Source organism: Anabrus simplex, chromosome X (genome assembly GCF_040414725.1).
Source record: "Anabrus simplex isolate iqAnaSimp1 chromosome X, ASM4041472v1, whole genome shotgun sequence".
Taxonomy (NCBI): Eukaryota; Metazoa; Arthropoda; class Insecta; order Orthoptera; family Tettigoniidae; genus Anabrus; species Anabrus simplex.
In genome coordinates, this window is record NC_090279.1 from 203,514,770 (window position 1) to 203,540,216 (window position 25,447).

Consider the following 25,447-nt stretch of genomic DNA (forward strand, 5'->3'; position numbering starts at 1 on the left):
ATCTGTGAAAATTTACACCTTCTGCCTTTGATGTTTTCGAAGTACGTGCATTGTTGCAACCATACAAAACACAGTAAAATCATGTTTGCACTTAGGTATCATTTACAGTAATTAAATGTGGCGAACCAACAGTTGCACTGTCTGATTCTGCTACATCTAGTCATGGCACACAGGAGGCAGTTTGCTAACAATGACATAATTCACTCAAGCGCTGTGGCCATTTTCCACTTATATCTCCTGAATCAATACGAGGATGGTTGCCTAGTTGTACTTCCTCTTTAAACAATAATCACCACCACCACCTGAATCAATAGGGTTTTCAACACATTGATTCAAGTTTAATCTCGCATTCAACGAGTTAAGAAAATAAAACTCAAAATAAGTTGCCTGAGCCTTTAAAGTAATGATGGCAATGAAATGCATGTAACGGTTAGTGTTATTAGCTTGCCGTCCTTGGAGGCCCGGGTTCGATTCCCGGTACTGCCAGAAATTTAAAATGGTACTTGCAGGTCGCCTCCATTGGGGGGGTGTGCCTGAAAAGATCTGCAACACCTCGGACACGAGTTTACTAATGAAAAGTATAATATTTATCTGAATCTGAAGATGTTCCCTATTGGCCTCACTCTGTTACTCATTGGCCGCCAGTAAAGACGATACGCATACAACTTAACGTTCCTGGTTTGAGGATGTCGTAAGGCAATGGCTCATAGGTGTAGCATATTATCTTGGGTGTTTTGTTTCTATCCTCCTTCCTGTTAATTATTGAACATACATAATTAATTTAATTCATGGGTAGCAAAGTTCAAACCGTATCAGATGAAAGTTACACAACAAAACTTGTTGCACTGAAAATGAGTAGGAAAGACACTGGCTGCCACATAATGCTTGAAGGTGAAAACGTTCACCTGTAATAATTAGAGGGGAATTCCTCAAGGCAGTATTATACAACCTTTATCTTTTCTTATATATATATAAATGTTATGAGTAAAGAAGTGAAATCGGAGATAAGGCTTTTTGTGGATGATGTTATTCTGTATAGAGTAATAAATAAGTTACAAGATTGTGAGCAAGATAACCTTGATAAAGTTGTGAGATGGACAGTAGGCAATGGTATGATGATAACCAGGTTAAAATTCAGGTTGTGAGTTTCACAAATAGGAAAAGTCCTCTCAGTTTTAATAACTGTGTTGATGGGGTGAAAATTCCTTTTGGGGATCACTGTAAGTACCTAGGTGTTAATATAAGGAAAGATCTTCATTGGGGTAATCAAATAAATGAGATTGTAAATAAAGAGTAGGCCTACAGATATCTGCACATGGTTATGAGGGTATTTAGGGGTTGTAGTAAAGATGTAAAGGAAAGGGCACATAAGTCTCTGGTAAGACCCCAACTAGAGTATGCTTCCAGTGTATGGGACCGTCACTAGGATTACTCGATTCAAGAACTGGAAAAAAAACCCAAAGAAAAGCAGCTCAATTTGTTCTCGATGATTTCCGACAAGCCGGGCTGAATGGCTCAGACGGTTAAGGCGCTGGCCTTCTAACCCCAACTTGGCAGGTTCGATCCTGGCTCAGTTAGGTGGTATTTGAAGGTGCTCAAATACGACAGCCCCGTGTCGGTAGATTTACTGGCACGTAAAAGAACTCCCATGGGACTAAATTCCGGCACCTTGGCATCTCCAAAGACCGTAAAAGTAGTTAGTGGGACGTAAAGCAAATAACGTTTGATTTCCGACAAAAGAGTAGCGTTACAATAATGTTGCAAAGTTTGAACTGGGAAGACTTGGGAGAAAGGAGATGAGCTGCTCGACTAAGTGGTATGTCGGATGCTAATTAGTTTATAATATCACCTATTCAATACATTACAATTTTAAACAATTAGGAATTTATCTTTATTTCCATATGAGACATCTTTCGCCTTTCATTGAAGGCATCATCAGTCACAGTACTACTTCAAGGCATAAATCAGGTACCTGATTTGTATTTAAATTATAATTACTAAGAAATAATATTGACATATTACAGTAGGGATAGTCAATGAGAAAAACAATGTTCAGTGATAATATGGATACCAACAAACCAGCCGTTGGCTGTAAATTACCAGTTGTGAAGGATAACAGCGTCAAAATGTTAAGGTATGTCTTACAAAGTTTATATTAACATATTTGCATGGGAGCAGTCTAAGGATATGATACAAGTGACTGGCACCAATACGTAAGACCACAGCGTATTTAACAGTGTCCAGCAGCAGTGGTCCGACATGGAATATTGACGTTACACTATCAGAAATGTTAGGAAAATAATTACTAAATTTCAATGAGAAAAACAATGTTCATTAATATATGGAGTTAAAAAGGATTATATTAACATATTTACATGGGTATGTTCCAAGCTGTCAGTGGAGAGATGGTGTGGAATGACATCAGTAGACGAATAAGTTTGAGTGGTGTCTTTAAAAGTAGGAAAGATCACAATATGAAGATAAAGTTGGAATTCAAGACAACATGGGCAAATATTCGTTTATAGAAAGGGGAGTTAGGGATAGGAATAACTTACCAAGAGAGATGTTCAATACATTTCCAATTTCTTTGCAATTATTTATGAAAAGGCTAGGAAAACAACAGATAGGGAAACTGCCACCTGAGCGACTGTCCTAAATGCAGATCAGTGGTGATTGACGCGTACAGGTATTCAAATACGTACCTTGGAAGTACAATTTCCAGCAGGGGTACTGAAGGTAAACAAATAGTAAACCGAGTGTCCGGCAGTTCCAACTTCTACAACCCCGTAAGACATTACTTTGGGATAATAAAGTGCCTGTGAGAACCAAGATGACTCTGTAAAAGTCATACTTTGTGCCCATTCTCACATACAGTTTAGAAACATTTACACTGAAAGAGAAAGAAGTTGGTAAATTGCAAGCATGTGAAATGTTCCTATGAACTACGCTCCAAAAAACATGCAACGTCCATGTAAGGAACGATGACCTCAGAATGTAACTGGAAGTGGAGTCAACAGAAGAGAAGCTAAGGACTTGGAGACTAACATGGTATGGACATTTAAAGTGAATGCCTGGCACAAGAACACCACATGTATGCCTGAAAGAAGGGTTGAAGGAAGAAGGCCAGTAGTAAGACCTAAGAAGAGATGGCTACACCAGCTGAGAGGATCTGGAGAGAAGAGGAGGGAACTGGAAGTTGGTGGAGAGACAGAAGGCATTTCTGGATAGATGACAGTGAAGACTCGTTCAACACCATCTTACCCATACGTTGGAGGGGTTCTATGATGATTATGACATAATTCACTTAACAGATATCATGCAGTAGTAACAATAATTTATTGTTTATTTATTTAAAGACTTCAAAAATGTACAGTATTTACAACATACTTGCGGTCATAACAAAAACTAAAAATGGCCCCAAAAAATAACATTATTTCTTCTCATTCCCATTACCAAGTGCAGTTACTGTACTCCTGATCATCTGTAAAGAGAAAGAAAAGAGATTTTAAAGTCTTCTGTGGCAGCGATAAGACTTCTAGTGATAAAACAGAGTTTGAGACACAAGAAGAGTCATGTTCCTTCAACTCAGGTACCAACTGCTATTCTTTGAGCCATTTCTAAGATTTTACAAATTAAATTTGTTTCTGACATGACAGGCAGAATGCATTGCCATGTAGATATCTCCACAGATAGCTATTTCAAAATTAAAAGGTTGAACGTGATTCTCTAACATGTCGACTGTCCTTTAATAAATAGAATCAGACAATTCCTCTGAAGAGGGAGGCCCTGAACACATTGGTGACCGGGTCCTCCTCACACTGCCCGTCCCCTGTGCCTGGCCATTTTCTGAGCGCATGCATAGAATCAAAAGAGCCTGGCTACACTAACTTTGTACTGATTGCGATAACTAGGGCTCGGAAGTTGAGGAAATATCCTTTATCTTCAACTGTCCTAAGACGAGGCCCAACAAAATGTATGTTCATTCTGGGTCATTGTATGCCAGAAAATGGTGGGTTTTATTTGTCTGTTTCTTGCCTCTTTTGGCATTTTTGGCTTATTGGTCCTTTTTTAGGTCTTAACGGCTGTTTTTGCAACTTAACCTTCTTTCGACCACATTTTTACTGCCATGCTCAATTCGAATCATCATTAGTTCATCCATCACCTCTTTAACATTTCTCTAGTAAATACATGAAATGAAAAATAAACTGGTCCTTAAAAAACCAGGTGTATCAAATTATGTGCAAGATAAGTGAAATATTGAAAGGAGAACAATCTGATGTGCATTTTTTTGCTTCACGTTTAAACCCTTAACATTCGTTGATGTGCATATAAGTTTCTGAATGTTTCGTCTGAAAACCAACGATCCTTTACACCTAAGAACCAGTTTTTAGGTCTTTTTTGGCAATTTATAGTTCTTTAACTTCCAAGCCCTAGCGATAACATTTACTGGAAACCTTCCCAAGGAGTCCCAATAATGTTCTCTGGTGTGGTAAGTTGTGCAGCAATGACCTCGATGAAGGGGCACATGGCAACTTTGAATATCGACTTCACATTCTCAACGTCATTTGGGCATTCCGAATAATTATCCGCATGATGATGTCATCCGTTCAGTTGAATCCAACCATCGGCAATTCTATGAATTAGCGCTCTCCAAGTTGAGTTGTTCCAGGGTGAGGATGGTGTCTGTCTTTATGTGTCTAACCAACAAGTCCTATGGCGACCTTGTCTTCTTGTACCGCCGATCATTCCTAGCACGACTGCTTTTTCCAATACCTCTGATCGCATAACGTGGCCAAAGTACGCTAGTCTCAGGTTCATAATCTCACCAACCAATGCCATACGAGGCTTGATGCATTCTAAAACTGCCTTATTGGTGAATTTTGCAGCCCATGGTATTCGTATGAGTCTTCACCAACACCAGAGCTTAAAAGCGTCGATCTTCCTTTTGTCTGCGTGTTTCAGCTTTCCAGCTCTCATGTCCACACAAGAACAGCGGGGATATAATCATATTGACCAATCTGTACTTGGTAGCCAAACTGATATCTCTGTTCTTTCAGATCGGGGACATAGTCATCATAGCGATTCGTCCAAGCGAATCCGTCATTTGACATCAGGACCGCAATCTCCACTTTGACTGATTATAGCTCCTAAGAAGATGAAATCCCGCACACTCTCCATCCCCTCCCCATTTAGCTTTAGACAAACTGTACCACACTCACCCGTAGTCATATCTTTGGTCTTTTCAATATTATTCACATACAGTTCATTAAATATTTTGTCTGGATCTAAACATGAGGTCGGAAAACTGAGAAAATGAATCACAAAATAGAAGAACAACAGAAAGTAAAGGTAGCGTGGAATAAACAAAACTTTCAACACCAAGATTCTATCAACCCTGACCGGTAGCTGGTTTCAGGAGTTCCGACAGATGTCACAAAATGTACAAGTCTCGTGAACACTAGTTAAATCGGGACCCATCGGCAACATTCGGCCAGCCAAACACAAGTAGACTCGGATCCCGTCAGCAGTGAGTTAAGATGGTAACATTTTTAGCTCCATCTTAGATGAGCCAACTTAGCTCTGTGCTGTTTGACAAATTTCATTTTAACCTCTGTATCTGTTACTTATTGAATTGTCAAGTGCCTCGGGAAACTGTTGTACGAGCTGACACATTCCATTGTGTTGCTGAAAGTAGTTAAATAATTGTTTTACAGATTTGATACGCTACACTGTACAGTAATATTTCTGATTTTACAAGTCTATTGTATTTATTGTACTTCTGTTCGTAAGGGTCTAATACTTCAAGGCTTATCATTGTAAATAGAAACTTGTTCAGAAATTGATTTTTATATTGCAAACCTATGAGTTTTGTGTAACTGAATGTACAACCTTTAAAATGTTTACTGTTTCTTTATTATATGTTTATGATAGTCATAAGATACATTCAGATAATACTAGCGGACCCGTGATTCTCCACAGCGTTTCTTATAAATAGGTCAGGTAACTCGTCTTGATATGTCTGTCGCAGTCATATTGTTTTGCCTGCCATTTTCAGTCATTTTATGAACATTTAATACCGGTACATAATAACTGATTCATTCGTAATTTAGTTTATAACACTTCTTTCCATACAATATTACTTGTGCTTCAACCATTCGGCCGTATCTGGATCTCAACATTTTCAAACGATATTGCCCGAGATAGTGCAACATACAGTTGGCCATGGCTGCAGGTGGTTCAGGTAAGCAGACTACCCAGCTCTTTATTAATGGATTGTCATACAGATAGCTAGACAACTTGATACCTTCTGTCAGTACCTATGTAAAATGTCTTCTCTTACCAGCATGTAAGTTATTAGGAACGTTCTGCCATCTGTTGAGTATATTTAGAAGCTAGGGAAAGTCAGAGAATCAGAGAGTATCTAGCAGAGAATAGTATTCTTCTGGATCAGAGGAAGTGAATACTCTCTGGCTTGACAAATAGTAATCAAACATGGCTGCATGCAATGACATAACTAAGGATGAAAATCACACCTATCAGAATTTTAATGAAAGTGTTAGTCGCTTAGCAACCTCCTAAGTACAGAATGTATTTTGGGTTAGGGTAAGCCTTCACTTGCAATTATTGGAGTGATCATTTAATGATTTATCTTCAAAATAAATATATTTCCGTTGATACTTTTCAAGAAATGCAAGATTTTTTCTGTACTATTGAGACAATTTGGAAGATTTTGGTACAAACCGCACTTTTTAACTCTGTCTGGTTTAAGAGCTTGAGTTTTGTGAAACATACATGTTCAACTTTTTATATATAGATAATGCTAACGCAGATTGCTACAGAACAATAGCATCATTTTAATGATTGGTTTTTAGTGTCAGAATTAAGTCTCACTGCAGTATAATTCAAAGAAGTCAAACAAAACATTGAACTAGGGTCTGAAATCGAAATATAAAACAAAATGGCAGGACTAACCAACTCATCTTCCATGCATAATTGTCGGGATGAGTTATGTGTCACCCACATCAAGGTATTTCTCTGCCAAATTATCTTGTTTTCAGTCAAAATAGATTACCTGTTACGAGAGGAAACTTCTCAGTTAAGAGTTGTTGAACTGTTGCTGACAGGTTAGTTTTTGTACAGTTGCAGCAGTAATGCCACCTATTGGAGATGAGTGGCCACAGAAGAGAATGTAGAGAATTAATGCAACATCTGTGTTACAGACGATCTTTGAACCTTTGTGGTTACAGTTTTTGTTTGTACACTCCCTGACAAAGAAACTGAAGCATCCAGAAGAGGAGGAGGAAAGGAAATGAAACTTCATGTGAGGACAGAGTATGTGGTGTTATTTCAGTGATTAAAAAATCAAGTCAAATTTATAAAGAACTTGGCAGTACGAGCCCTCCTCTGGCCTGGATACATACGCTGATTCAGTTGGGAAGGGTGTCTTAAAACTGTTGTATCTTCTCCTGAGGAAAGCTGTCCCACAACTATTGTAGCTGGTCCTCGATATCCTGGATACTGGCACTGGGGCCGAGTTGATGTCCGAGCTTGCTGGTCAACTTACTTCAGCATCATGCAGACAGTTCATAGAGGCATGTGCTATGTGTGGACGAGCATTGTGCTGCGGAAAAATGGCACCACAATAACTGTTGCACGAGGATGCAGCACGTCTGTGACGTATCGTTGCGCCGTCAAACTTCTGTCGATCACTACCAGCCGAGACTTAAGTCCCAACCGATGGCTCGCCACACCATGACGCCAGAAGTAACACTGCTGTGCCTCTCCAAAACATTGGAAGAATGGGACCTCTCCCCAGATCGCCACCATACTCGCAGACGATGATCATCTGGAGTAGAGCAGAACTGCAATTCACTGCTGAACGCAATGCGATGCCATTCATCGACAGTCCATGCTTCAAAGTCACAACACCACTCCAAATGCAACTGTTTGTATTGTGGTGTTAATGACAGCCTAGCATGGGACGGTAATTCCCTAGTCCAGCTGCTCGTGCTAGTCTCCGACCAATGGTGCGGAATGAGACAGAATGTTGCAGGGAGTCCATTTCTCGGATGGCAGGCGCAGAATGTGAAGGGGTTATGATGTGCTTGGTGCACAATACGGCTAACCAGCCTTGTGGTAGTCAGAGGTGGTAAATCGGAAGCTTGACAACGAGGATGCCTGCCCTCACCTTCCCATGCAGTCCAACATCGGGCCACTGTCAAATCCGAATGCCCCACAATTGCACGATTCAACCAGCTGGCGAAGTGGAGACCCAAAATGAGGCCCCTTTCAAATTCTGTCAGGTGCTGATAACTCTGTGTCACACGAGTATGCTGCATCTCTGGGTCCTTCACAGTGACCACCCAACACCTGACACTGTTCACATGAGTACGCGGCACCTCTGGGTCCTTCACAGTGACCACCCAACACCTGACACTGTTCACATGAGTACGCGGCATCTCTGGGTCCTTCACAGTGATCAACTCAACACCTGACACTGTTCACATGAGTACGCGGCATCTCCGGGTCCTTCACAGTGATCAACTCAACACCTGACACTGTTCACATGAGTACGCGGCATCTCCGGGTCCTTCACAGTGATCAACTCAACACCTGACACTGTTCACATGAGTACGCGGCATCTCTGGGTCCTTCACAGTGATCAACTCAACACCTGACACTGTTCACATAAGTACGCGGCATCTCCGGGTCCTTCACAGTGATCAACTCAACACCTGACACTGTTCACATGAGTACGCGGCACCTCTGGGTCCTTCACAGTGATCAACTCGACACCTGACACTGTTCACATGAGTACGCGGCACCTCTGGGTCCTTCACAGTGATCAACTCAACACCTGACACTGTTAACGTGAGTACGTGGCATCTCCGTGTCCTTCACAGTGATCACTCAACACCTGACACTGTTCACGTGAGTACGCGGCATCTCTGGGTCCTTCACAGTGATCACTCAACACCTGACACTGTTCACGTGAGTACGCGGCACCTCTGGGTCCTTCACAGTGATCAACTCAACACCTGACACTGTTCACATGAGTACGCGGCATCTCTGGGTCCTTCACAGTGATCACTCAACACCTGACACTGTTCACACGAGTACGCGGCACCTCTGGGGCCTTCACAGTGATCACCCAACACCTGACACTGTTCACATGAGTACGCGGCATCTCTGGGTCCTTCACAGTGATCACTCAACACCTGACACTGTTCACATGAGTACGCGGCACCTCTGGGTCCTTCACAATGATCACTCAACACCTGACATTGTTCACATGAGTACGCGGCATCTCTGGGTCCTTCACAGTGATCACTCAACACTGGACACTGTTCACATGAGTACGCGGCATCTCTGGGTCTTTCACAGTGATCACTCAACACCTGACACTGTTCACACGAGTACGCGGCATCTCTGGGTCCTTCACAGTGATCACTCAACACCTGACACTGTTCACATGAGTACGCGGCATCTCCGTGTCCTTCACAGTGATCAACTCAACACCTGACACTGTTCACATGAGTACGCGGCACCTCTGGGTCCTTCACAGTGATCACCCAACACCTGACACTGTTCACATGAGTACGCAGCATCTCTGGGTCCTTCACAGTGATCACTCAACACCCGACACTGTTCACATGAGTACGCGGCATCTCTGGGTCCTTCACAGTGATCACTCAACACTGGACACTGTTCACATGAGTACGCAGCATCTCTGGGTCTTTCACAGTGATCACTCAACACCTGACACTGTTCACACCAGTACGCGGCATCTCTGGGTCCTTCACAGTGATCACTCAACACCCGACAATGTTCACATGAGTACGCGGCATCTCTGGGTCCTTCACAGTGATCACTCAACACTGGACACTGTTCACATGAGTACGCAGCATCTCTGGGTCTTTCACAGTGATCACTCAACACCTGACACTGTTCACACGAGTACGCGGCATCTCTGGGTCCTTCACAGTGATCACTCAACACCTGACACTGTTCACATGAGTACGCGGCATCTCTGGGTCCTTCACAGTGATCACTCAACACCTGACACTGTTCACACCCCTTATATACCCTACCAGGCCTGCTAACAACACTAAACACGAACAACACTAATGCACTCTGGTGGCCGTTCTACCTCTCATAGAGAACTGCAACTCTATAATAATTTACATACCCGCCAATGGTGTGTACGTGTACGAAGTTACATTGACGTCTGGCCATTTCTTCTGGGTGCTTACATTTTTTGTCAGGCACCATAAGTTGCACTGTATTCCATGCTGACAAACATGTCTGGAAACAAAATTTCTTTACGAAGTTTAACTTCAAATCAGTAATTATAATTACTGTAATGTCTGGCAAACGGGACAGAACAGGGTGGACAAACTTACGTTTCAAAGAACACAATTACGTAAAGCTCTCACAAAAACATGTGGTAACCATGATGTGACGAAAGAAAGAAGTGCTTCCCGCAAAGAAGTTAGTTTTCACAAGATTGTGGAGGATAAAGCTGTTAGATTCCAGAAGCAAAACCATTAGGTTAGTGAATTAATGGAATTTGATGATACAGGTGCTTGAGAAAAAACAAACATAGATTAACCACCTAATCAATACACAGTACAGTACATTTTTAATCATGTCAAATTAATTATCCCACGCAATCAGCATGGTTTTTTTGCCGAAGAAAGCCACAGTAACCAATTTATGTAACTTTGTACAATTATGTATCTAATGAGATTGATAATCGCTCCCAAGTAGATGCTATTTATACTGATTTCCAAAAGGCCCTTGACAAAGTAGATCACGATTGTTTAATCAATAAATTAATGGATTATAATTTAGATCAGTCCCTTATGTCTTTTCTAGTTTCATATTTGAAGCATAGAAGTCAGTTTGTAAGTTACAGAAACATGTTTTATTATTATATTGCAAAATCTGGAGTACCACAAGGCTCTAATTTGGGTCCTTTGCTGTTTCTGTTGTTTGTAAACGATATTCCTAGCAAAATTCGGTTCTCAAAGGTATTATTATTTGCTGATGATATTAAATTATATAAATCAATATCAAGTGTGTACAACTGTTTAGAACTGCAAGTTGACTTAAATATCTTGTCTGAATGGAGCAATTTAACAAATTACCCTTCAATATTAATAAATGCAGGAAGATTACTTTTTCAATGAAAGAAGATAAGATAAATTGTACATACTCGATTAATGATGCCCAATTGCAACAAGTAATTGAAATTAATGACTTAGGAGTAATATTAACTAGTGATTTAAGTTTCACTGCTCATATTGAAAATGTTGTGAATAAGGCATACAGGAGCCTTGGGTTTATAATGAGACATTCGTATAGCCTAAGTAATAAATCTTTATTTTGTTTGTATTTTTCATTAGTTCAATCAAATCTGAAATATGCTTCTATTATTTGGAATCAATCAACAAAAGTTCACACAGATTTGATAGAAAGGATCCAAAAAAAAGTTCTTGAAATATATATACTTCAGGCAAAGTGGAGAATATCCTAAATATTTATCATTTCATAAGATGATTGAAACGTTTGATTTTGAAAGGCTTGATATCAGAAGAAAATGTCAGTCGATGATGTTTCTCTATAAGTTGGTTAACAATGAAATAGACAGTATTGATTTAACTTGTCAACTTCTACTGTATGCACCTAGAAAACCAGCAGGTAAATTTAGGAATTTGTTTTTCTTGCCAAGAGTTAACACAAACAAACATGTAAATTCACCCCTATACAGAATGATGTCACTGTATAATAAATTACATCCTCTGAATATAGATTTATTTCAAAATAAGAAATCATAATTTTTGAAATCTTGTAAGCATTTATTACAGATAATTAGCTAGATGAATGATGCCATATTTCCTCTTTTTGTTTTGTTCTTATTCTTCCTTTTATTGTATTCTTTATCTTTATCACTGCTGTTATACTGTAGATAGGTAATTTATTTCACACTCTATTTTGTGATTATCTTATTTCTCGTATATTTTAAATTATATTTTATATGATTAGAACTTATGAGCAAATATTGTAATTGGGCTAACGCCTGTATATTTGCATTAAAAAAAAAAAAATAAATAAATAAATAAATAAATAAATAAATAAATAAATAAATAAATAAATAAATAAATAAATAAATAAATAAATTTCTACAATAGTTTACATCAGCTTTTTACAGCTTGAACAGTTACCTATTTTTTCTACACAATCACCATTTCGGTCAATGCATTTTTGTAGACACTGCGACAGTTTTTGTATGCCCATGTCATACTAGCTCGCCACCATGCTGTTCAGGAAGTTGTGAGTGGCGCTTCGGGACACCTCAGGAACCAAAGTGCAGAGATCATCCAGGGTGATCTGCCGATCTGCACGCATGATTTGCTTAACCTTCACAACTGTCTGGACGGAAATTGACGGTCTCCCGCTCCTTTGTTCGTTCGTCGTGAATTTCAGTCTGACCAGCTGCAAACTCTCTACACCACTTACGAACATTTTTGTCATCCATGCACGACTCACCATACACTTCCGTTAACTGGTGATAGATTCGCACTTCGCACTTGCCGGTAACATCGAAAGGGAGCTCCATTCTCCAGCACAGCGTGTGCATCTTTATACGCGAGCGCAAGAAACACTCTTCACAATATTGTGACTAACAGCCACATGAACAGATTTCTGTATTTATAAAATAATAGGAGACCTTATTTTTGGGATTACCCTCGTACTTCAACATTCCCTCTTCCTTCTCTATTACCTCTCATCATCACTACCGTCTTACACTTCTCCACACTCATTTTCATTCCACACTCCTCTGTCTTCCGATTCCATACGGTAACTTGTGCTTGTACTTCCATTTCATCTTCTCCCCATATTACTTTGTTGTCTTGTTTCTTTGCTTCCCATTTTTTGTTGTAAAATCTTGTCAATTTCATCCATGAATTTGTAAGTGAAAACCCTAAAAACATTTTCTTCACGGGATGTGTTGTGAATGTGCTGAACTTTCTGCCCCCTTCAAATTGAACTTCATCAGAGAAAAGACCTTTCTTCCAGTGTCCAATCCTGATGACTACAGGCCCACAAGAGATGTTTCTTCTCTTAGACGGTCTTTCTTTAGAGGTTTACCGGCTTTCCTTACACCTGCTAGAAGCTACAACCAATTTAGTCACATTCAGATTCACTCATCTGTTGTCCACTTTGCAGGCCAAGTCCCAGCGGTGATACTGGTGTTTAACTTGATTCCTCTGAGAAGAAAACAGTTCCTACCTTTCTTTCCCTTTTTCTTGGACAAAACTGAGCAAGTCTGTTTGTAACTCTGTATAATACTTACTTACTTCCTCTTCATGCATTAGGCTTATAGCCTGTTCTGACATCAGATTTCATTCCACCTCTTCATAGGACGACCAATATTTCTTCTTCCTGTACGATGGTATTCCAGGGCAAGTTTTGGGATTCTGTTGTTATCCATCCTCAGAACGTGGTTTTTCCAATTTATCCTGTTTTGGAATATTCTTTCATTCACTGAGAATATATTTAATTGTTGTCTTACCTCTTCATTTCATATTTTATCTTTTAGGGAGTATCCTTTCACTGATCTTAAGAATATCATTTCAGATGATTGTATTTTATTCCTATAGACTGTTTTATCCACCCATGTCTCACTTCCATATAACAAAGTTGATACAGCCATAGTGTTATAGAATTTAAATTGAGTATCTTCTCTTACCTTTTCTCTTAGTGTTTGGTGAATTGTCCCTCACATATGTTGAAATCGATGAAACTTCTTCTTCACCTCACCATCATAATTAAAAGATATTTCACAACCAATGTACTTAAAATTTAAGACTTGTTCTACTGGTTGATTGTAAATTACTATCTTTGCTCTGATAGGATACTTCCCTTGCCATGCCATAACTCTGGTTTTCGTTCTGTATAATTTGATTTACAATTTCTTCATTGGCACAACATTTAGTAGCTTATTTCTTTTTGTGTCGTCGAAGTATTCTGTGATAAAGCAATATTCGCATGATGCTTCCTGGGAGCGTATACCAGAAAGACAAATATTATGATCCTCACAAGGTAACCTCAAAATTCCTCAAAAGTCTTCCGGAACAATTACTGTATTTTTCCAAAACCAAGACGACGGTTTTTCTCAGAATTTCATGTGAAAAATCAAGGGTTGTCTTGCATTTGCGACCTAACTAAAAACACCACTGGCAGTTACCATGGTTACCGGTACTTCCCTTCACCCCACGCGCACGAACAGAACTCTACCTTCAATGTCCGTGCCTTTATTAAGCCTATAGGCTACATTGCTAGCCGTGGCAACCAGTTGTACAGTGCCTCTGTGTAACATCACTAATTCTCAGGAAATAGTGAAGAGAGAATGACATTCTACTCGGCGGAAAACAGACTCGCAGATGGGCGACTGGGCGAGCAACAACCCCTGAACAGATAAAAAAAAATGCCCTTGTATTAGCCTCTAACAAAACCTTTCTCAAATCCGCAGAATGGCATCAAAATGAGCGAGCCCTCAAGTTCTTAGAAGGTCATGGTTACTCAGTGACAGAGTTATAACTGACACTTAACAAAATTAAGCAGTTTTACAGACAGCAGGAATATTTTCGTGATGGATCGTCGCATTGTAAGGACACGTGGAAATGGTATTGCCAACAAATTTTCAATGCATTCTCTTCGATATTATGAAGCCAATTTTAAGTTAATGGTTATTAAGCACGCGAAAATGAAGAATAACTGTGCAGCCACCAGGAAATGCGGTTTAACTAAAGCCAATGTTCCGCATTAGCATGAAGACAAAGGATAGCTTAAAATGCATAATGTACAAAAAATGCATTTAGTAGCTCACAACAATACTTTAAAGAAGTCGAAGATGAAATTGCGATGTACGTGCGTGAAAAACGTGAGGGTGAAATGGCCATACCAAGGCACAATAAACTTGACGACTTCCAACGTCCACGTCTTCATTATACAGTATATTGCTCACCGCTGAAGTCGACCAAAGCTGCCAAGCGAGATGTGCATCTAGCAGTAGCCGGTTGTACCTGACGCTTAGTACAAGTAACAGTTTTATAGAGAGCAGGAATATTTTTTGTGATGGATCGTCGTATTGTAGAGACGTGGAACAGGCATTGCTGGCAAATTTTCAACGGGTTCACTCCGAAATTATGATGTCAATTTTAATTTAATGGTTATTAAAATTGCAAAAATAAAGAATAATTGTGCAGCCTCAAAAAAATACAGCACAATTAAAGCCAATGTTTGGCGTTGGCATACAGACAAAGATAGTCTAAAAATGCATACTGTACCAGAAAGGCATTCATATGATTTCACAAAGCACTTTTTAAGCCTGATTCTTCTTTTGAAGGTAAAAGTGGGAATCGTCTTGGATTCAGAGAAATATGCTACTATTATATAAACAAACAATTCACAGTAAGTTTTGAGATCTAAGAATAAGCAATGTGTTGCACACTGTTGCTGTTGCTAACCATCGGAATATAATTTTTTTAAAGCAACCTTCTTCCGATTATTGTGCACGGGACCGAATGTATGGCAGACCTTACATCACTAACCTATCTCGCCCATAGTCTACATAGCTGATGTCATACTCCAGGAATAGAGTTAGTCAGATCAGCATTATTTTATATACAATCCTGAGTTGCAAGGCTTCTTATTAGGAACCAACGAACATTGCACTTCTTCGCTGCTTGGCAAGCAACTCCTTCAACAAGCTGAGCCCAGAACTTGCAGTACGAATTACGAGGGTGTTCCACAATCTGTTTACTGGACTTCTTGTGGTGGCCCACATGCCTGAAAAAAGAAAAGGTTTATTAATTTTAGAACTACAGTAATTCCATTACACAAGAATATGGAAAATATATAAAAACATTCACTGATCAATTCACCATAATTAAAGTAATAAATCCAACGATGATAATGATGACTTTTATACTCTGCACGGCCTTACTTCTAAATTGAAGTTTCGCAAAACAAATGAGCATCACCTTCCCTCTGTTGCCAGCGCGCTACGCCTGCGAGAACAGCTGATGCAATATGACCGCGGTAAACAGCCCTTGTAAATTGTAATACAGTACTCAGAAAAACGAATGAATATGGATTGAAAACAAATTCACAAGAACTACACTTACTAACAATATCTGGCACTAAAAGAGAATAGATATATTATTAACAATAAAAGAAAATGAGAAAATAACACATCACTAACGGCTAATGGCTGGGACAGAAAGGAGGTTATGGCAATACAAAGGGAACACTCTACTGATCTCAGAGTCACTGGAACTGGAACAAACACACTAAATATTGAAGGAAAATGCAAAAGATCACGAACCGTACCAAATACCATACACGCTGAGCGAGATAGGTTAACCACGTGGCGAATGTAATATTAGAGTTGGCAACTAGGTTTCGAGATCGTGCTCTGCCGATATAAATCGATATGAATGGCAGCTTGGGATTGGTTGAATGTCTATGCTTCAGCGCATAACCACCAGACAGAGCCAAAATCTGCTAAAACGTCAATTTAGAAGTAGAGCCGTACGGAGTATAGAAGGCCAGACAATGATATAATTATCGCCCCCTGTGGGTGGGGGGCAGTAGAATGACACCCACGGTATCCCCTGCCTGTTGTAAGAGGCGAATAAAAGGCCGCAGGGCTTTGAATTTTGGAGTGTGGGTTGGCGACCATGGGGCCCTTAGCTGAGTCCTGGCATTACCTCCACTTACTTGTGTCAGGCTTCTCACTTTCATCTATCCTATCGGACCTCCGTTGGTCAACTCTTGTTCTTTTCTGACCCCGACGGCATTAGAGCACTCAAGGCCTAGGGAGTCTTTCATTTTCATGCCCGTCGTGGCCCTTGTCTTTCTTTGGTAGATAGCTTCATTTTTCAAAATGTCAGATTCCTTCCATTCTTTCTCTCTGATTAGTGTTAGATAGAGGACGCTTGCTCAGTTGTACTTCCTCTTTAAACAATAAGCATCACCACTACCACCAATAATATGTCATAGACTTGATATGGGCTAATACCAATATAGTTGGTCCGTTATTGGACATTATAAATTTTCCAGCTAACTCATTCCTGGTTGCCAGTGTGCTAAGTTGGGCTCATCAGTTGGTAAATAGCACACCCACCAAGATGCATTTGGGCTTATGCCATGTCAAGAAAACTAGGTGAAACTCTCTACGCTTCGCAGAGAACTTTGCTCCGCTTCTTCAGAAGAAAATCTCAACTGTTCACGAGGAAGACTTCTACAATAATGAGCGTTTGAACTTAAAGAATCCTTTACCATTTGAGCTGTAGTGGTACATTCATTTATCAGGAGGTGGCTCGCTGTATTCTGGCACAGCACTGGTATTCCAAGCAGAGCTGACGACAACCTTAAGATGTTCCATCACACTGTGTGTGCATGAGAACATAACATTTTAGGTACTTTATCAGTTTCTATTTATTTCTTCTACCACATTCGTCCCTGATTCGTCTGTTACTTCTCATGCAAACTAACAAATCTGGAAATTGTCAAAAAATTAGGAGAGCTGAAAAAGGTCGTGATTACTCACGTCATACACATTTTTATATTTAATGATTGGTTTTTATGTGTTAGCCATACAGAACAAGCTGCAGATGTGAGACTTTGTCAGAGGGTAGACATTATATAAATAATAAAACCTAGACCAAAACTTCATAACTGCATATTCCCTAGTTTGTCACTTTCGCTAGTTTACCATAGTGGGGACAATATCATGTCTACAAGTACAGGTTGTGAAAGCATCAATGTTAACAATGATATATCGCCGTCTGAACAGCGCATATTACCATCTGCATTTAGTATGATTATGTACCGTTTCTGTAGAACGTAGTTTCTAATTTTATCACTAGGCAGCACACTCATTACTTTATTTACGCATGCGTTTGTGTGGCCACGTGACGACTGGCAATGCAAACTGGCGACAGGTAGTAAGAGTAATTGTTTTGATGACTGTCATTTTCCTGAGTTTGTGAATAATTTAAGTGAATGTGAGGATTACAGTGATTTAGAAGAAGATTTCATTCCTCCAACAGATGATGAGGAGGAAGTTGAAGTTCACAATTCGAGTGATAGCAGCGATGACAAACAGGTGACCGTAAGCTGACAGGAATTCCAACACCGGTAGTGACAGTGATGCCATAACGAAGACAGTAATAATGCAGCAAGGACATGACATACTATTGGGTGTAGCAGTGTAAGGATGAAAGCATCATGGCTGAACATAGGGAGTATGTTAAAACACCACAAAGGGAAGCGCTGAGGAAGTGAACGTTTTATTTTCATAGTGTTATTCGTATTTCTTATCTAAACAGTAGACTGTTTCTAAAATTAAGTCTGTCCTGCAAAGACGTTAGTGAGTGTTCGCGGTGCCACTCCTTCAATCAGAGCGAGAAGGTAGAGGACTGTGTACCAGTGATCCACACAGGGAGCTACTCACCACTGCCCTTCTTTTCAGCCTTGTTCTCTGCATCAAGAAGTTTCTGGTAGTACTTGATATAAACCGGATCCTTCTCTAACGCAAAGTCCAGAGGAGACACCGTAGCAAAGCCAAGTGACACCAGTTCTAATCCAAGATTCTTTTTCTGTAACAGATTACGAAAGCAATAATAAAGTTGTCAAAGCGTGCCTAGTTCCAGCCACTATAACTGAGCACACTCTTGTATGAAAAAATCAGCGTCAAACTTTGAATACCTCAACACCTGCTATGGTCTTTCATAATAAAATATTTCTAGTCTCTATTAGGGTGTTGCAAAACAAACAAGTAACAACAAAATTAACATCATACTACTACTAAGTCTTTTCCCACTTCTATGCAGAGTCAGCATTTCCATCCTTTATCCTTTTCCTCTACTCCCCTCTCTTCCCATCTGTCTGTACCAGCAGTCATTCTTGCTATGTCTGTCACTCTTAATTAATTAATTAATTAATTAATTAATTAATTATTTATTCATTTATTTATTTATTTTATTTATTTATTTATTTATTTATTTATTTATTTATTTATTAGATACAGCCGATTGAGGGCCATTGTACACTAACATAATAACAAATTTAAATAAGTATAATAAGATAACAATTATTGGTATAAACAACAATTGTAAGTATCAACAGTAAATTAGTAACAATACTATTTTGCAACAATAACTGGAAAGGGTCTGATAACACAGTTAGAAAGAAGAAAGGTCATAGGCTGGAAGGACGGAAGAAAATGGAAACCTGGAGAGGACTTAAAAGGAATCTTTCAATTTTGTGCCTGAAGGATCGGGACCAAGGGCAGGGAGACGGTGGAAGATAGAGCATTGTTGTAAGGTTAGGCGCGAACGGGACACATGATGAGTATGCCGGTTGCGTGTTGGGTGGGGTGGAACGTGTATAGGGAAGTACATTGGAAGAGTATTGCATTTGGTATAACCATTGATTGTAATAACCATTGATTATTTTATGAAGGCAGCATAGATCAGAGAACTGTAAAAGGCTTTTCAGGTCAAGTATACCCAGGTAGTTCAAGATGTTAGATTTAGTGGATTTTTAAAAAACAGGATTTTTGAGTCTTAACAATGAAAGAGTTAAAAATACTAATTAGGTGAGATACAGTATGTTTGTGATAACAGATGAGGACCAAATAGGGGAACAAAAGTCAATAATGGGGAGAACACTGGAGACAAAGTATAATTTTAAGGCAAAAATATAATTAATTTCCGCGAACCTGTAAAGAATGCCTAGGCTAAGCATAGCATAGCTCGGGATTTCATTGACTCGATATGAGAAGAGGAGGTAAGTTTACAGTCAATTATAACACCTAGGTCTCTTACCTGAGAAGCCGATTGCAATATATTTCGCTGAATGGTATAGGTATTGTTCATTCCTTGCTTTAACAATGATAAAGTATATTGTGTTACACTTCTTAACATTGGGAGAAGTATTCCATTTCTTAAACCAGTCACCAGTCATTTTGCCATCTCTTCTGGCCCATTCTGGTTGTCTTTCGATCAATGCGTGATTTAAATGAATCATTTGTTGGTGATAGCGTTGTGCATTAATGGTTTCACCATGCTTCAAGAATTCATTGCTCGTCTTTGTAATTTTGTGGTCTATCAGAGCGCGCACTGTCTTTCACATTGAAATCACCATGTTTAAATTGTCGAAACCATGTCACACATGTTCTAATTGATGGAGCACATGTTTCTACCAGCAAACGATGACTTTCCACACCTTTTTTGTTTTGATTAAATAAGAAAAACAATGCGTGCCGCAAATGTTCTTTTTCAGGCACAAATGTGGACATGATCACTGAACGATACAACACAGACGCTAGTGTTTGGCGGACTCAACTTGTGTATGTTGGTAGGTTAATGTCAGATGAACAAACTGACTTATGAGTCAAATTCATACTCTGCGCACTGTGCGCTGGCGCCATCTCTCAGTAAAACCGAAAAATACTTATGCATACATCTGGTACATTACTTGTATTGACCTGTTGAGTTTAATTTCCTCCTCGTTTGTTTGCGCTGTGTTCCTAGTCTTCCTCTCTTTTTTGTCTCTTCGCTTTTCCTGTGTTTATCCAGCTTTTTTCTTATCCTACACTTTGTCTGTCAAGATTGCCCACAATGAGAGTTGATGCCTGCCTTCCAGATGAAGCTGGGAAGCAGAGCTGAGAAGAACAGGGTTTGATGAGGAAATACTATTTGAAGAAGAAGAAGAAGAAGAAGAAGAAGAAGAAGAAATTGATGGGTAGATAGTCCTCATCTATATATTAAAAGAGTTTTAGGAAATCCATCCTTCCATTCTATTGGACCGATTTCTTCATTTTTATTTTAATCTCTCCAGAATTACCTGCCGGTAAATCATAAGACAGAGATAGGTCTCTAAGTTCAGCCAACTCTGAATAATCATTAAAATCATATCATTAAATGATCACTCCAATAACTGTAGGCGAAGGCTTACCCTAACTCGCAATACATTCTGTACTTAGCAGGTTGCTAAGCGACTAACACTAATTAATACTCGGATATATTATGTGATTTTCATCCTTAGGAATGTTATTGCATGCAGCCATGTTTCATTACTACCTGTCAAGCCAGAAAGTATTCACTCACTCTGATAATGGCAGAAGGCTATTCTCTGCTAGATACTCTTTGATACTCTGACCTTCCCCAGCTTCTAAAATATACTCAATTGATGGCAGAATATTCCTAATAACTTACACGGTGCTCGGAGAAAAGAGTCTACATATGCACAGACGGGAAGATATCAAGTCAATTAGCCGACTGTATGACCATTAATAAAGCACAGGGAGAAACTCTTGAAAAAGTGGGTATCCACTTACCCGAACCAGTATTTAGTCACGGCCAATTGTATGTTGCGCTATCTCGGGCAGGACGGTTTGAAAATGTTAAGATCCAGATACGGCCGAATGGTCGAAGCACAGAGAATATTGTATGGAAAGAAGTGTTATAAACTACATTACCGGTATGAAACGTTCATAAAACTACTGAAAAGGGTGGGCAAAACAATATAACAGCGACAACCATATCAGGACGAGTTATCTGACCCATTTATAAGGAATGTTGCGGAGCAACACGGGTCCACTAGTATTTTTTAATTTTATATTTACAATTTTACTTTATGTCGCACTGACAGAGAAAGGTCTTATGGCGATGATAGGATAGAAAAGGGCTAGGAGTGGGAATGAAGTAACCGTGGCCTTAACACTATGCAGCCGGAAGCATTTTATGTCTGTACGTGGACCAAAAATATGGCAAATTAAAACTCACTCAGAATTATCGAACACTATCTATAAACATGCATATGTACGTAATACAGTAAAACCTCGTTAATTCAAATTTGTTGATCGAAAAAATCGACATCCTCACAATCAAGTACTGTAAATTTGCTGGTGAGCGTGGAAACAAACTCACTAAGTTTCTCTCTTTATAGTAGGTATAGAGGTGTTAATTATAACAAGAGCCTGGAAGTTGGGCATATTGGGTATAGTGAAGTGCAACATAGATACAAAGATGTTTCCATACGTTTGGGAACAGTAGGACCAGTTATTATTTTGCCTTTTTGGTGCCTATTTTAGCTTCCGTAGCCTATTTGATAGTTTAATGCTTTCTTTAAGTTGTGGATATTTTCTGCTGTTATTTATGTATTAAAATTAATCAATGGAAAGAAAAACTATATAATTCCAATGTACTGTATTAATAATAAAGAAAAAGTTCATTTTAGCCTAATAGATTAAAAAAAAGCTTTTACATAAATGATATGACGGTGGCCAGGTCACGTATGAGGAAGAACAACTTGGTAACCATCCTCTATTAACACTGTTCGGAAGGAAAATGGAAGACGTCCAATACTTCATAAAATGAAGGTATCGGCTAAAGAAAGGGAAGGCCCACGAAGAGCGTGAAAATGTAAGACTCCCTGGGCTTCGCAAATCTACTATCATCGGGGTCAGAAAAGAACAAGAGTTGACCAAGGGAGGTCAGACAGGAAAGGTAAGAGCGAGGAACCTGACACAAGTAAGTAGAAGCAACGCCAGACTCAGTTAGGGGAGCAGTCGCCAACCCACACTCCCAAGTTGAGAGGCCCTGGTTTCCCTTTTAGTTGCCTCCTCTCACGCCAGACAGAGGATACTCTTGATGTTATTCTACCATCCCCACTTACAGGAGGATGTAAGGTTAAGTAGAGATCCAGCAAGAAGAGCTTGTCGAAACTCAAACTTGCGCAGAGACCAATAGCTGTTGGTGATGTTTAAGCTCGTTGAGGGGCTCCTCTGTGTCGCCCGAATGCTGATTACCAGGCTCATTGTTACTTCAACTGCTCACTGAGAGGCACAGAGTACAGCTCTTTATCAAGCGTGTATTGAAAAGGAGCAAGAAGCATGTGCGTATATATTAATATTTTATTTATATTTCGTACCTGAAAGTGAATTTGTTGTAGTATGATATTCAGTGTACATAGCGATGCTCCTGTTTCGTTCTAAATTAGGGAGTGCTAAAACTTTACACAGTCAAACAAGAGAATTTATTTATAATGTGTATAAATTCATGAAAAACGAAACACAGCCCACTGGAAACTTACGTGCTATTCAAAAGAAAGTGGCCGGAGCAACTGGTGTGTCGGAAAGGTCTGTGTGGAATGTAATACGAGACGTAAAGAAGATTGAAAGGGGTGAAGTGGATTCATTTTCAACGCCTGGAAAGAGAAGACCGAAGTCTGTCAAGAAGTGTGAATTCGACGATTTTGAGAAATGCACGGTCAGACGTACGATTCACAATATTCACAACACCGAAGGCGAGAGACCAACGCTTGCAAAGATCCGTAAGAAACTGGTTGAGGATATACAGTTTAAAGGCTGTGAAAGAACACTAAGCAAGATAGTTCGAGGCCTAAGTTTTCGATGGAGGAAGACAGAAGGCATGTGCAGAATACTTATGAAGAAGCCTGACATAAGGCTCCTACATGTGCAGTACATACAAAGCATAAAGCTGTACCGACAAGAGGGTAGGCCTATTGTTTACACTTATGAGACATATTTGCATAGTTCGCACACCAAGTCAAGTGCTTGGAGTGACAGTACTCTTCATGGACTGAAGTCACCTATCTCAAAAGGGCAACGATTAATAGTGGTACATGCCGGTTCAGATGCAGGTTTCGTTCCAAATGCTTTGTTGGTTTTCAAATCCAACCAAACAACAGGGGATTATCACGATGAGATGAACTACAGAAACTACAAGAAATATCTGACAGAGAAATTAATTCCTAATTTGCCACCCAACTCTGTAGTTGTGATTGATAATGCCTTGTACCATAATGTCCAATGTGAGCGTGGACCCACATCATCATCCCAAAAAACAGTTTGCACGATTGGTTGACTGATAAGGGTATTCCGTTTTCTACAGAGATGATAAAACCCCAACTGTACGCTTTGATTAAATCCCATAAATCACGCTATAAGACATATCAAATTGACAGACTACTTGCTACATATGGGCATGTGATTTTACATCTACCACCATACCATCCAGACTTGAACCCAATCGAAATTATTTGGGCTCAAGTTAAAGGTTATGTAGCACAAAAGAATGATACTTTCAGACTTGATAATGCAAGAACATTGCTGATGGAAAGAATTGCACCAATTGGGGCAGAAGAATGGTTGAGTCGATGTAGATACGTAATCAACACTGAGAATAAGTACATTGCGAGCGATTAAATAATGGATGAAGTATCAGACAGAATAATCATTAATCTGGAGGACGATGGTAACAGTGACGGAGAGAGCGTTAGTGACAGCGCGGATGACAGTGAAGGCGATATGAGCAGCTTTCAACCTCTTTCAGAAGATGCGGACTAGAACAACCCATTAGGTAAGTTGACTGCTATTTCACGATTACATAATTCTTAATCTCTTTGTTTGTTATTGTTATTATTATTTCATTCAATGTTTCTGATTCTGCATGTCCAACAATATCAGGTTAGTGTGTCCTGACTCTGATTATAACTACAATAAGGCATTACACACACGCGCTGAGATTTCACTCGAACGCTGGTCACAGTTCAGCTGGCCAGACCGCCAGCGCAGACAGTTCATTAAGAACTGCTGGCAGTAAGGCGATTTAGCGAAGTGAGGGGGGGGGGGGGAGGGGGCGTGCAATGCTACTACCGAGCCCAGCCGAACACTACTGAAGTTCTGCGCAGCTTTCTTTGGCAAGCTCTTCTTGCGGGACCTATACTAAAATATGATGCAGATGTGTAAATGCCTATTTTAATTATTTTTCTGCCTGTTTCCTAAATGTTAAGTGCTTGTCTGCCTATTTTAGCAAAATTAAATGCCTGAACTTCCAGGCTCTACTTATAACATTCCTATCCTATATGACTGGATTTGACAACTGTTCAAAACAGTTCAGGAACTCAGATTTAAACTATTCAGAACAGGACAGTGACTTACCTCTTTACGAACTATACAGCTCACAAAATCAGGATGCAGTTTGAGGACAGTAAATTTTACGTCTGAGCCCACGACAACAAGTTGCAGCCACGACACACCGTTAGATGTGATATCGACGCTGGAGACGTGGACGGGTAGATACGGCGACTGTGGTCGTAACCAACTCAGAGAGATGATGGGAGAGTGGTCGACCATAAGCAGAGGTGGAGAATTATTGCCTGCAGGCTCCACGTAAACCACACGCCCACGTAGCGTAATGTGCTTCTCCACGAAGCTCGAAGGGATGTCGTGTGGACGGCAAAACTTCTTGAACTAGTTAAAAGATATAATAAGTACTTCAATTGATTTAGAAAAGGCTTATAATAGTGCACCCAGACCAAAAGTATGGAAAGTAATGCAAAC

The 25,447-nt window shown here is 39.7% G+C and overlaps 1 protein-coding gene across 2 annotated transcripts in view; it reads right to left on the minus strand.

The window, feature by feature from the left end:
* Positions 1-3,312: 3,312 nt before the first annotated feature.
* Positions 3,313-25,447, minus strand: part of LOC136885944 (protein C3orf33 homolog) — a 29,821-nt gene continuing 7,686 nt past the window's right edge. Inside the window, exons 3-6 of one of the 2 annotated variants that reach the window (XR_010861648.2) lie at positions 25,046-25,357; positions 18,530-18,674; positions 15,621-15,858; positions 3,313-3,481 (exon numbers count right to left, since the gene is read on the minus strand). Coding sequence is in view for 1 of the 2 variants with exons in the window: in XM_067158646.2 (XP_067014747.1) it covers positions 3,478-3,481; positions 15,738-15,858; positions 18,530-18,674; positions 25,046-25,357 (582 nt within the window). In the remaining variant the exon portion in view is untranslated. The remainder of the gene's footprint in view (positions 3,482-15,620; positions 15,859-18,529; positions 18,675-25,045; positions 25,358-25,447) is intronic. The other variant, XM_067158646.2, reaches the window with a different exon arrangement.